Source organism: Eschrichtius robustus, chromosome 20, assembly GCF_028021215.1.
Source record: "Eschrichtius robustus isolate mEscRob2 chromosome 20, mEscRob2.pri, whole genome shotgun sequence".
NCBI lineage: Eukaryota > Metazoa > Chordata > Mammalia > Artiodactyla > Eschrichtiidae > Eschrichtius > Eschrichtius robustus.
Window position 1 is genome coordinate 26,018,078 of NC_090843.1, and position 13,744 is coordinate 26,031,821.

The 13,744-nt window shown below is 54.8% G+C and overlaps 1 protein-coding gene across 2 annotated transcripts; it reads left to right on the plus strand.

The window, feature by feature from the left end:
- Positions 1-4,959: 4,959 nt before the first annotated feature.
- HOXB9 (homeobox B9) lies at positions 4,960-11,711 on the plus strand. Of its 2 annotated transcripts, none has more exons than XM_068531442.1 (2): positions 4,960-5,607; positions 11,018-11,711. In XM_068531442.1, exons 1-2 carry the CDS (start codon positions 5,091-5,093, stop codon positions 11,206-11,208), a joined length of 708 nt encoding a protein of 235 aa, XP_068387543.1. In that variant the 5' UTR covers positions 4,960-5,090; the 3' UTR covers positions 11,209-11,711. The 2 variants fall into 2 exon arrangements, with proteins under 2 accessions (XP_068387543.1, XP_068387542.1); XM_068531441.1 differs by lacking the exon at positions 11,018-11,711 and adding an exon at positions 8,262-10,126 and having other exon boundaries at positions 4,966-5,607.
- Positions 11,712-13,744: the final 2,033 nt, after the last annotated feature.

Consider the following 13,744-nt stretch of genomic DNA (forward strand, 5'->3'; position numbering starts at 1 on the left):
GGGAGGAAATGCAGCCCTCAACCCACTGTCCTGGTGAGCAAAGGCCAACAATGCTGTCCCTTGGCATTTTCTTATCCTCTGGTCTGGGTGAAGATGGTCTGGAGTGTCCTGCTGCCTACCATCCTTCTCCTCTGGCCTCTCACAAAGCTGCAGAGCCACTCAGAGCCTGACTGTCTTCCATCACTGGCGTCCCTTTGCCACCCCCTCCCACGAACAGTGCTGTAAAAAGAAAAAAGGGGGATGTTAGAGAGAAAGGAGGAAATAAAGTCTTTGGAAAGCAGAGTTTTACAACAGCCTCAGGTTTTATGGAAGCAATTCCGTAATAACCTTCTACCTGCTCAGCTCCTTTCCGCCCCGCCTGCCGCCCACCCCGTTTGGCCTCCTGGATGCCCCCTCCCGAAAAGTCAGCCACCCCCACCCCAGCATTCCATATTCCTGGTGGCTGATAGTTGGTAAGAAGATTCCCGAGTTCTGCTTGGGCCGCTGAACTCTCCGTCCTTCCTTTCACCTCTGACATCCTGGGAGGAAGGTTTGGGAGAAGATTTCATTACTTTACAATTAAAATCCCCACTTGGAGGGTGTGGAAGCACTAAGGATTGAACCCATGTGTGCAGATTCGATGTGATCCCTTTTGGAGTCTGTTGTGTGTAATGGGTGAAGGTTCTGGGGGCCTTGATTTCTTCCCCCCTGGAGCAAGTGTCCCCACACCTCTTTCTTTCCCACAGTGGGTCTGGACTCTGATTCTGGGTCAGAAGAAATAACTCCAGGTGCTTGGGGACATAGACGTGGGGAGTTTTCTAATTTCGTTGTACACAGCAGTGCTTTTGTTATGACCTCCACAGTTACCTGAGAGCTTTTAAATTCAACTCATTTCTGTCCACTGGTCAGATTCACACTTGTGTGGGACACGCTTGTGCACAAGTAACGGTGCCTTCATCCCCGTGTCCATTGCTACCATGAAATAAGCATCACACGATGTACTCTGTCCCTGCGGTTTTGGGTAAGAGACACAGTAAAGGATTTCGTGGTCAGACAAAACAGTCACAAAATTTCATGACCTGCCCTGGGCCAGGAATTTCTTTCACCTTCCAGAGAAATATTTTAGAAGGAAGTTGTAAAAGAATCCAGATTTAAGTCACATGTGTTTGCGGATACGGCATATATTTTGCTTGAATATCAAGTCAACAGGCAGATTTTCAAGTGAAGCTTCTGAATCAGTTGATGTTTTATAGCCACAATTCAAGTACGCAAATACTCAAGTTTTTTGCCCTTTCTGTAAGTGTGTGATGGTTATAAAAATGTACACACAGGCTTTTGGGTCATAGATCTTATATGAGCAGAATTGTAAGCCCATATCATTCAGAGGGGTTATACACGCATCACGTATGCACCATTAGATCTTACATACAAATGCCCAAGCACAGTTAGTTTTATAGTTGCGTTAATTTATTTATTACATATTCTATACACAACATAGAGCACAGCACATGTGCACACTGGGTTCCCCATAAAGAAATATTGATTTGAAATATAGGTACAGGAAACACACATCTATTCAAGTACGCATGCATAAATTTCAGCTTAGCTTATCGATTAAAAAAACGTTCCCCCTTCTCCACTTAGTGTTTTTCTTTTTCTTTTTTCTCCTTGCTTTTATTTCCTTCCCTCTGTTTAGATTTTCTCTCTCTTCTTATAGTGAAGGGCCTTTCCAAAAGCAGACCTTAAACCACAGGCACTCACCGGCTGGTCCTGGCCAGGGCTGGCCTCTGCTTTCCCCACCTCGGCATCCTTCTTGGTTCTTGGCTGCTCTGGGACCTACTGTGGCCAGAAGCTGTAGCTTTTCCCTGCCTGCCCTTCCTGGAACTGTCAGCTACTGGCCCCAGCTGTGTTCAGGCGCAGTGCTGGTGCAGGGAATGGCAAAAGGCTTCAAGAGGGTTTTCCTTCTTTCTCTTTAGGACTGGGGGGAGGTGGGGAGCAGTTTGGTCTATCAGGGCAAAGTGACTCCCACTCAAGCAACCCCTCTATTAAGCAGCTCTAGAAGCTGGGCTCCAGGGGCCGCAACTGTTTGCTTCTCTCTGTCATGGTGGGTACCATTGTCTGGGAGAGAAAAGTATGTTTTGGGGGGTGGTCCTCAGAGCACCCAAACAAGGGGCTTCCTCTCAGCTGACCCTTTAATCATTTGCCTGAGCTGGAATTGAGCTTCAATTTGAGGCAGCAGTGCTTTCTAGAAAGCCTGGCTGAAGTGCGACTCCTTGCTTGCTGTATCTGGATCCCCACCTGGAGGAGATGAGAGCTGGGGCACAGACTCCAGGGCTTGGGTGCTATTTCATTCTCTTCCCTCCAGAGCCACCTCTCCTGAGAAAACGACGAGACCTCCAAAACCTGTCACTTTGGAATTATTTCCACCCTCCAGCTCGTTTGTGAGCAAAGACTAAGTTCTGGTCTCAGAAAAGAGGCCTGGGTCCCCTCCTTACCCAGCGCACCCAGGAGCCACCAGGGGTTAGGGACAACTCACCAGACAACCAGCAACCCACAAACCTGAACCCTGTCTGCTGGGACACTCCACCCTTGTAGAGCACAAGTCATGAGCCTGAATGTTCTTCTTCCTCTAACTTCTTCCCTAAACTAAGTGGCTCTCTCAACTTCTCTCTTGTTGCAAAGAGAGACAGCGGCAAAGCCAGGGCCAGAGTGGGAACCAGAAGGGCTGCAGCCAGAGCCCAGCGTCTGCACAGCCTGGGTCTTAAGAACAGCCCAGTGCTATGACTTTGCCATAAATAAAAAAGCCCCTGCCCACAGCCCACATGTCCTTTTGGGCCCTAATTTATATACTACAGAAAGTCATATACTCAAGCCCGCCATGCTTCATAACACCATTATTTACAGCAGGAGAGGAGCTTTTGGTTTTCTTTTTTCTGAAGAAGAATATATTTATTACAGGTAAAGCCAACAGCAGACTCCATAGGTCTGGCAAGTCGAGAACAGGTGCTTTGCCTTAACTGTGATTCATTCACTAGGCACCCAGCTTTTTCCGCTGGCAAGTCCGGGGAGCTCCCTAGACTTTCCCAAGCGTCCAACCGCTACTTAGAAGAATTTGCATCGGATTTCCCACTTGGGTCCTATGGAAAAAGCAGATCTTCACGATGTTTGGTTCCGGATCTGCTCGGCTGTCGCCCTCGGAGAGCTGGAGTGGAAAAGGAGGGGGCCGGCTGGGCGCCGGCATTGATCTTTAAAAAATCATTTTGAAATCGCCATAATGTGAAGAAATATGGCGCTTTGCCCTCGTATTTCACACGTAATGACACGAGGTGGCTTCATTTGGAAAGAAAAGCGGGCGGGAGTGTGTGCGTGTGCGGAGGTGATCTGCAGCTTTCTGCACGGCAGACGGGTACATGGCCAAAAAGATAAAACCTCAAATTAGAATGCTTCCGCTTTTGTTAAAACGACAGGACTGGGGCAGCCTATCTTATAAGGACCCAGGGTCGGAGAATGCTGAGAAAATCGGCCCCATCCTGCCCAAAACCCAACCGGAGAGGATAGGGTCTGTCCAGGGGCCGCACCTCCCTGAGAGCCCACACCACGAGAAGCCACGGCACCCAGGGCAGAAGCCGGAGGAAAGATGGCTGGAGATGGGCCAGGAAGCCCGCCAGTGGCCCCGAGGGAGCCCCAGCGCAGGGCCGCAGAGGAGATACTAATAAAGCCGGCTATTTGGAAGCTCCTGCGAGAGAGTCTGCAGGAGGGAAAGTGGCGGGAGGGCGGGAGACTGACCCTACAGGCTCCCTGTCTATGCTGGTGTCCAATACAGCGTGTTTGGAAATACTTCCGAGCAGGAGAGGCGAAAACTCCGACTCACCTCCTTCCCCACTGGGTGGAAGGGGAGATAACTCTGGACCCCTTCCCACACCTCTGCTCTGCTGACACTTTAGGGAAGTTCCCTTAACCCTTTCTCCTGTTCAGCTCCCCAATCTGGGCAATTTTAAGGGTCTGTTATTCAGTGGAGGAAAGGAGAAATGGCTATGCACCCCCTTTCCTCTGACCAGGGCCAGAGAGGGGCCCAAAAAATTTAAAGGAGCTTTGACTATCTGTATTAAACTCGTTCAGAGGCTCATCTTTCCAGGGGCCGATGAATCCCTTTAACCTCATGCGGGTTCTAATTTCAGGACAGCTAAATGTTAGGACAGGATCTTTGGACACGCAGGCCCTTTTATTCCCTTCTCTCCTCCCTCAGCCACTGAAGGGTCAGGAGAAACTCCCAGGCCTACAAACCTCCCAAACTAGTTACAGAGTCCCCTCCAAAGCAGACAACATCCTATAAAATCCCAACTTCTCCCCCATCTCTTTTACTTCATCTCCAGTGGCTTGCTGCTGCGCTGTTGTTTAATAAATATCTGGTGTCAGGGGACAGAGAAGAGGAAAGGAGAGCCGGCGGGGTGGAGTGGAGGTGTGTTTGTGGGGGGGACGGTACCACCTCCTCTTTCTTTAATTATGCCCTGGGCCTCTCCGGCTGCTCCCCAGGCTGGGGCTCGCTCCCTCCCTCTGTCCTGCGCTCCCTCTCTCCCTCCGGGACCCGTCTGGGGAGAGGGCTCCACAGCCAGCGTCCCTCCCGAGGCAGCCCGCTGCTTTCCCTCCGCCTCTCCTCCGCCCCCGCCGCCCCATGTCGAGAACGGCCCCCCTTCCTGCAAAAGGGGGGGGGAGCCGGCCGGCAGCTCGGGCTGAGGTTACGTGGCCGCCAGAGCCCTGACGTGATAGCACATTGCATCAGCATAAAACAATCCATCCTCGATATGGAATGCTGTGCGGACGGATGACAGCGAGAGCGCAGCCCCCTCGCCCGATTGATTTATGTCGGAGCTGACGCTTTATCAGGCAGTCGGAAAAACTTTGACCAATCATTTTGCAAGGAGCGCTGAGCCAGGCTGCTCCACTGTACTTTGTTGGCTGAGAAGTTGAGCAGGGGTGGGGGTGGGAGGGTGGGGGGCTGGGGGGGTCGCGTCCGAAAGCCCTCACACCGGTCCGGGTGCCACCTCTCCCTGCTTGGGCGCCGCGCGCGAGCGCTTCCCTTCCCCCTGCGAGCGCCCGGATAATGTCTGAGAATGTCCATTTCTGGGACGCTTAGCAGCTATTATGTCGACTCGATCATAAGTCACGAGAGTGAGGACGCGCCTCCAGCCAAGTTTCCTTCCGGCCAGTACGCGAGCCCCCGGCAGCCGGGCCACGCGGAGCACCTGGAGTTCCCCTCGTGCAGCTTCCAGCCCAAAGCGCCGGTGTTCGGCGCCTCCTGGGCGCCGCTGAGCCCGCACGCGTCCGGAAGCCTGCCGTCCGTCTACCACCCCTACATCCAGCCCCAGGGCGTCCCGCCGGCCGAGAGCAGGTACCTCCGCACCTGGCTGGAGCCGGCGCCGCGCGGCGAAGCGGCTCCTGCGCAGGGCCAGGCGGCGGTGAAGGCGGAGCCGCTGCTGGGCGCGCCTGGGGAGCTGCTCAAGCAGGGCACGCCCGAGTACAGTTTGGAAACTTCGGCGGGCAGGGAGGCCGTCCTGTCTAATCAAAGACCCGGCTACGGGGACAATAAAATTTGCGAAGGAAGCGAGGACAAAGAGAGGCCGGATCAAAGTAAGTTATAAAAAGTGAGGAAATACCCAGGCCGAAGGCCAGGCGAGGGGGAGGGGAGGGGAGGGGAGAGGCAATAAACTGCGGACAATGTGAAGGGAAACCGCGGCGACGGCCGGAGAGCGAGCGGGGGCGGAGGGAAGATGGAGGGAGGCAGCTGAGTGCCCCAGAAAGGGAGACTGAGGCCGCTGGAGGAGCGCCGCCCCCACTCCTCCAAGTCCACGGGGGACCCGGGGCACAAGGACCAGCTCGCCGCTCTCTCGGCCTCCCTTCCCCCACGCCCCCGAGGCCCGGGCTGAAAGCCCGGGAAGAAGCCGACCACCGCCGGCTGGGAGAGGAGCTGGCGGGGCCGGGGAGGCAGCCAGCGAGGCCGAGAGCCCGCGCGGGCCAGGGCGGGAGCGCACCGGGCTGCCGGGCACCGCACGGCTGGCAGAGCTCCCCGCGCCACGCGCACACCGTAAAAGCCGGCCAAGGGGTAGAGGGAGGGGGCTCATTAGGATTTTATTTGCGATGCAACAGCTTGACGGAGGATTGTTTTTAGCAGATCTCGCTCAGTAGCCGCTCAGGGTCCGCAGCCGGCGCCGGGAGGGGCGCGGGAAGCCCAGGACCCGGAGACTGAGCCCCCTCCCCGGATGCGCCGGCCCCTCCCCGGGAGCCTTCCCTCCGGTCGCCCCCTCCCCTCCGTGGCATCCTCGCCTGGTTTGCAGCTTCCTTTTCTGCGCCTCCCGCTGCTCGCCGCGGGGCTCCCTAGCCCCAGCCAGAGCTGTCCGCCTCGCAGGGAGTTGGGGAATCGCTTCCGAACTTCGCGGCCGACCGGCTGCGTGAAGGAGAGATCCCGAAAGGACCCTGGGGAGTAGAAGGGTGGGGGGAAGAGAGGCTTGCCGGAGAGGCTAACTTTATCCTCGGAACGTAGTTTCTCACCATCTCCCACCCCTCCAAACGCACCCGCGCCAGGAACCGAAGTCTGGCTAATTTCCAGGATGTGCTGCTCGCTAAGGGCGGCAGGAGGGGAGTCGCGGATTTTTCGTTTTTTAAGGTTGAGAAGGGCAAATTGGTCGGGGCTCTTAGCCCCCAAACAATAACCTTCAGGATGGTGGGCACAAGTCCTCACCCCTTACTCTTTTTGGAGAGTGAGGGTCAGATCTTTTAGTCTCTGCTTGCCCTGCCGGATTTCCCATCAGCAGAGTGGCCCACAGGCCCTTTGGGGGTGCCCTTGCCTGCTGGAGGGTAGAGAACTGCCCAACTCCCCTGAGGTCTCTGTGAGGTCCCACCACCTCCAACCTGCCAGGTTGAATCACAGGAGTTGGCATTTGGGTAACACACGGCTCTTCCCAAACCCTCCCTGCTCACACCCAAACAGACCCCACCCCCACCCCAAGCCCACAAACTCTACCTGGAAAGTCCATTAGTGCAAGGCAGCAGTTTGGCTAGGATCAATTATTAACAGTTTTTTTCCTCTTTCATATTTAATGCGGCTGTGGGTGCCATCCCAGGCAATCACATTAAGGAAATAGCGCTGCAAATTGGTAAGACACGGTACTTAGCGCAGGATGAACCAGATTTTTTTTTTTTTTAGTATTCAGTGCTTTTCATTTGGGGTGAAGGAATCTAGTAGAGGGTGGCTGTTATTTTTAATTGGCTCTGCTTTATTTGGCAACTTTTCTGAGTTCAGGGGTAAGGAGAAGAGAAGCCTGTATATATGTTTGTTTCCTCTTTTTTCCCCTCTTCTACTCAGTCACCCCTTCCCTTTCTCTTTTCCCTCTCACCACATGGAGCCAGTTGGAGTTAGCTATGCTCTGAAGGACTTCTGTTACCCCCACATGATCCATGGCTCCCCCCCTTAGGACTGGACCAATCTTGCATCCCAATTTCCCTGAACTTACTTTAACCAAACTGCGAGCTGAGCAGGAGTGGAAAAGGAGACTATTGCAACCATAAGTTATCTGTGAGCCTCCAGCACTCCCTTGTCCACAGGCTGGAGTTGATAAATGGTTGCAATTGGGTTGCATGTGAATTGGAGTGTGCTGGATGTTTGCATCTCTAAATGTGAATCCCTATTTGTGGTGTGTGTGGGGGGGGGCAGTGAGATATCTGCACAGACACACATGGCTGCTGCCATGTGGCCAAGAGATGCAAGCTTGTGATCAAGGCAGGAGGGTGCACTCAAACTGGACTGGAGGGCCAGGAGGTCTCTTGGCTGTGGCTGAGCAGAAGCCACTCTCCTCTCCCCCAGCCCAGTCCTTCTCTCACCTCTCAGACCTAGAGCCAGGACCCTTCAGTCAGCCACCACTAGTTAGTCTGGTAGAGCTGGTGGGGGAGAGGGCTTTAGCCAGGCTGGGCTCTGACCTAAGTCCTAACCAGTTCCGACCCAAGTGGAGAAAGAGACTGAGTGAGGACCTGGGGCAAGCAAAGCTTTGGAAGTGGTGAGAAGCCTGGCACACGTTTGGCTCCATCCTGTCCAAATAACGCACCTGGAGGTACCTATAGCAACTCTTGGCCCATCTCTGGAAGCCTTTCTGGGAACCTGAAGGCCCAGGTGCCCCTTTCTCCAATGTAAGATGGGGAGTGGAGACCAGGGGTGCACCCTCTTGGAAGGAGAACACAGGGGCCCTTCACCCCCTTTCCTTTCTTTGATTCTATTGCTGCTTCTCTTTCAGCCAACCTCTCCGCCAACTGGCTGCACGCTCGCTCTTCCCGGAAAAAGCGCTGTCCCTACACCAAATACCAGACGCTGGAGCTAGAGAAGGAGTTTCTGTTCAATATGTACCTCACCAGGGACCGTAGGCACGAAGTGGCCAGACTCCTCAATCTGAGTGAGAGACAAGTCAAAATCTGGTTTCAGAACCGGCGGATGAAAATGAAGAAAATGAATAAGGAACAGGGCAAAGAGTAAAGATTCCCCCCAGCCCTCCCCACCCCTTCCCCATCTCATGCTTATTTATAAGGGATGGCTGTGGAGCCTGTGCTGTCTGGGATGTGTTCAAGTGAATGGGGAAGGGGGTCTTTTTCTTCAAAGTCCTTTTCTGCATCTAGAGCCTCTCTCCTTTCCTTTGCCCTCACCTGTCCTTCTCTTCTCCCTGGGCCTCAGGAGGGAGTTTTATTGATTTAGAAGGTAGATATAGTTGGTTCCTAAGAAGGTGATGGGCCCCAAGGAAAGAGTGCCCCTAGTAGAGCCCCTAGCAACCCTCTTAATTTTCCTGGGAAACCCCAGCCCCTCACTTCCAGCCTGCTTGTTTCCCCCCTGCACCTATCCCAAAGTCACCCAGGGACACTCCAACTGCACACAGCCCAACAGACGTCCACCTGCAAAAAGCGTGGAGCCCACAGTAACAATGGGAAGCACTCACAGTCAACACTCAAATGAAGTGGCACCCTAAATGCAGACCATCACACCCCAGATCTGGTGGAATAGCCCACAGACCATCAGGCAAGTCCAGGGTCTGCCCCTGATGCAATACACACCAAGAAGAAGTCTATTGACACACTCCTGAATGAGGCGCTGCAGCTCAAAAGGCCCAGCATCACAACACCATCCCCACGGAATCCTTAACTATACCCGGGCATGGACTCAAGGGCGAGTGGGGTAAATTCAGCTCCCAAGCTGGTGGGTTCGAAAGGGCAAGGAAAGGCAGCGGTGGTCTTATGAGAGTCTCTTAGGTTTTATGAAGGTAGTCCACGTACACACATTTTGCTGCAGGAAATGTTTAATTCTGCATGTTGTTTTCCTCTCCTTCCAACAAAAGGAGGTCAGATCGTGGGTCGTAAGCCTTGACAATGTCGTCCTCATGTTCATCTGTGCCCTGCTTGACAGAGACTGTAGCTTCTCTTGCTCAACACCAGCCCTGCATTCTTCCGCATCCTCCCCAGCTCTGAAATCAACTCTGTTCGGCCAATCCACCTTGCACCAGTGAGTCAAGTCGCCCCTGTAGAAATCCCCCTCCACCCTCCATCTTCTGCTAGCTCTACCCCTCCACAGGCGGAAAAGCCAAGTCAGGAGAACCCGATGGAGAATTTATTGTGAATCGATTCCCGGGCTCCTCTCCAGAGCAAGTTGTGGAGGATAGGGAGGAGCAAAGTCTCCCCGGGCGCATGGAGCTTGACTTCTTCCTCCCGTCCTGCCCAGTCTGACCCCTGCGGAGGAGCCCCGGGCTTGTCAGCTGCCGCCCCAGCGCAGAAGCGCAGAGACCAGCCCCAGTGCCTGGCTTTGCCTCCCGAGACTCGGGCCTGGATGGCGATCTGCGCGCGCACGCTTCTGGGGAGCAGTCCCGCTTGCTAAGGAAAGAGGCGAAGTCGCACCTAAGCATTAGGCCGGAGCTTACTCTCAACTTTCTTTCCTCCCCCTGCTACCCCACCTCTCCAATCCCCTTCAATTCATGGACTCTCGCTCCTGCTTCTCCCAACCCTGCAAGGGGACATTCCAGTAGAACTTCTTTTGCTTTGCCGGTGACAGTCGTGAAATTGTGCTGTGTTTTGTGATTTCTTTGGGGGTGATTGTCTCGCCTGTTTTCAGTTGTTGCTTATATGGGAGGGTTGTGGGTGGGAGTGGGGAGGGCGAGGGGCTTAGAGCTGATTGTTCGTTTTGGAAGGAACAAAACAAAGAAAAAGAACAAAAAATATATATCACTCTAGAAAATAAATCTCTCCTGTGTGTCATTCTGTGTTGGCTCGCCTCACCTGACCAGAGGTAGAGATGCTAGCTCCAAGAGGGTGGCTTGGAATAAAGAGAGAGTCCTGTGCCCAAGAGGTTGCAGGGTGGGCTTCCTAGTGGAGCTGAGAGCTGGTCCAGACCAAGGTTCCCAAGACCACTGCTTAAACTGAGCAAGAGCCTTCCAACAGGAGAGCTGGGAGACTGGAGGGGGAGAAAAGGAAAGATTAGTGGTTTGGAGAGGGGTCTGGGTCTGCAGGGGGCAATGAGAATCGTCCTCTTAAGTTGCACTAGAGACTTCCCCACCACCTCCAGAGCCAGAGGAAGGCAAGCGCTGCCCTGCCATCCCTGGAAGCAGGTCCTCTCTCAGCTGACTGAGAAATCCACCTTGCTTTGGCTACTTTAAAATATCATGCAAGTGAAGAAGGCAGTAACTTCGTTCTGCTATTCCCTGCAGCAGAGGGATGGGATGCAGATAGAGGCCTCCGGAAGGCCAGGCTGTCCTTTTTTCCACTCAGAAAGAGTGAGCGCCTTAGGGTTTTCAATCCCCACCTGGAGTATGAGGCTCCAATTTGAGCCACAGGGTAGCAGCCTCGGTGTAAGGCGGGTGGAGTTTGGTAGGGGTGGAGGCAGCTCCGACAGGCTGGGAGAGATGGTTGAGTGTGAAACAGAAATGGTTCAGGAGAAAAACAAACAAACAAAAAAAACCCTTCCCAGTCGGACCCCAGAATTAAATTCGGTTTCAAGGCACCTTTCTGTCCCCCTCAGACTGTGGCGTCCCACCAAAGCCTCAAATGGGGAGCGCTGTTCTCGGCAGCCCGGCCGTTCTCATCCAGCCGCTGGGATTCTGCTTCTGCCGTGCTGGCGCTTGGGAGCCGGCCTCCTGCCAGAGCCTCCCACCGGGCCCACCCAGCAGCGCTGCAGTCCGCGGAGACCCTGAGGTTGGGGACAAAGCCTGACCCTCGAGAAAGCAGCCTGGAAGCGAAAAGGCCCTGCCTACCCCTCTCCGGCGAACGGAAGGATGAGCTAATCGGAGAGACAGCAGGAGGCAGGAGAACGCGAAGCTCCTGATACTGCTGGGCCCCAACCCGCCTCCTCCTCCGAGGGTTCCAGTCGATATATAAAGTGAATCTGCCTTTAAAGCTTGTGTAGAATGGGCTCCCTCCCCATCCTGGGCTCCCAGGAGCCAGCCCGTGCTGAGAGTGAGCCGAAAAGGCCGGATTCCGCCCAGAGGAAACGCAAGAAAGTGAGGCAGGAACTGAACGGAGTGCTGCGGAGTAGGGGGCGAGGGCGCCCCGGGAAGCCTCCGGCGGCGTCTGGGTCCCCAGCCCGGGGTGGCTTCTTTAAAAACAAACAAAGGCGAAGATGCGGAGGCTCGGAAGCCGGAGATGGGGAAATCTGCTGTCATAAAAGAGAGATTCAGAGAGGGGGACCGGGAGAGTGCGAGACAGAGGGAAGCCGGGAGAGGAATTCAATGCCGTGTGCGCAGCAATAAAAGAATATGACCGCTATAAAAGTTTATAGCGTATAAATTTCTGAAGGTTAAGAAACTAAACAGCAGCAAAGCAAACAGTGAGGGGAAACTTTCCGGAGCTGAGAGAGCCACAGCTGGGCCTGGGCTCCGGGCCTGGCGGGCGAATGGGTGGGCCTGACTGGGCCGCCCCCATCCTCACCCTCCCGAAGTGCGGGCGCGGGGTTTCCGGGGGCCCCAGGGGGCAAAGAGGGGCGAGGAGGGAGAGGGGAGGGAAGAACACTTTTGTTGTCACAAATGCTTCACGGAATGCAACTGGGACTCGTCTTTGTTCTTCGAAACCGCACCCCCTTCCAGAATCGGGCGTCATAAAGAGAAGCCCCCTGCACGCGCGCGCGCGCACACACACACACACACACACACTCACACACACACACGCACGCAGGTCCGGCGGGGCCAGACGTCTGGGCGCTGGCAGCCTCTTGATCCTTTTACAGTCTCGTCCCACCCTCTCAGGCCTCCTCTTCCCCCACAAAAAGCCCAATTGTTTCCCCTCAGAATTTGAAACAATCGTGTTGGGTTTGAAATGTGCTCGGCTCCCCCTTTTACGGGCCATAAACGGCGCACTGCTCGGCGGTATCTGCCCGAAATTAGGGGCTTGAGGTGGGGGGTGGGGACGAGAGAGAAAAGCCTCTGGTTTCTTTTTCGCTCCTTTTTCCCTCTCCTTGTTTGTTTGTTTTTGTTTGTTTTGTTTTGTTTTTAAAAAAATTTTTTTTAGCTTATCTGCACAATTTTATGAACCACTGCCTGATTTCCGACGCCTTTTCTCTCGCCCGCTCTCGTTTCCCTCGTCCTTTTCTGCTAATACTGAAAGTTTCTCCGCATTGTCGCCGCACTGGCTGGCTCTCTGAGAAGCTGGAGGAGCCGGTGGCGGCGGCGCCTTTTCTCAGCATGGCCGCTAGATGGCACCCTTGCTCCACGTGAAAATCCCCCGTGCTGCGGCTGCCGGCGCCCGCGGCTGCACCTCGCACTTCGGTCGGCCCTGAATCTACGAATTGAGCGCTACCAAAAGTCATGAATAATTTGCCCAGAATAAAAATACAGGGTTCATTGTGGCCATTTCCCCCATTTTGTAGATTTCAGATATAGTGGTGTTGACCCTCTCTCCTCAAATGGTCAATTTTCTGAATTTCCCCCAGGAGCAGGGCTCAGGGCTTCTCACCCACTTTCTACGTTCGGTGGGACAACAAATGCAAGAAAACGGGGAATAATAGTAATAATAGGATTAGTGGATCCAAATAAAAGAGGAGGATTGGTTCGGAAAAATGAGATTATCAGGGGAGGGGGGCGAGAGGAATGTCTGCGGATACGGGTGAGCAGGTCAGGTGAGAGGGGCGAGCCAGCAGAAGGTCGGATACAGAGGAAGCCGCCCCAACCTGCTGCGGGATCGGCGGGAGAGGGAACCGGGTGAGCCAGTCCAGGGTAGGGGTGGGAGCACTTTGGGGGAAACGGATCCGTGGCTTTGGCGGGGATTCGGAGGTGCCCAGAGCCGGCGGGGCGGCTCCGCACGGACCGAGGCTCTAGAGCCTTTGTATGTGGCCGGGGCTGGGCGGGGCGGCGCCGGGCGACCCGGGCTCAGGGCAGGGGCTCCCAGAACGGCGAGGTGCGAAAGGCTTGGATATTTCCTCGGTTAATCTGGGCGCTCCAATTTGGGCCGCCAAAAAAGAGTGCGTTTTCCGGATGGATGTGGGAACAGGCGCAGTGCAGGAAGTAGGGGATTGGTTCTCCCCGCGTCCCGTGGCTTCCAGGTGCGAGCTCGGGCTCCGTGCCCCGAGGCCCCGGCCCCAGACAGACCTGGGGAACACCGGTCCCTTCGCATCTTAGCAGCTGGAGGCCTGGACTTCAGGCATTTCTCGCTCTGAGACCTGAGCGCTGTCAGCCTGCCCATAGCCCCTTAGATTCCACATCTCCCATTTCGACCCGGCCCGGCCGATCCTTGCCCTCCATCCGGACAAACGCGTGCG

Bases quoted from the DNA above. Each gene is read 5' to 3' on its own strand.
- HOXB9 (XM_068531441.1), top strand. From the start codon at position 5,091: ATGTCCATTTCTGGGACGCTTAGCAGCTATTATGTCGACTCGATCATA. The intron at 5,608-8,261 runs GTAAGTTATAAA...CTTCTCTTTCAG, and splicing joins CAAAGAGAGGCCGGATCAAA to CCAACCTCTCCGCCAACTGG.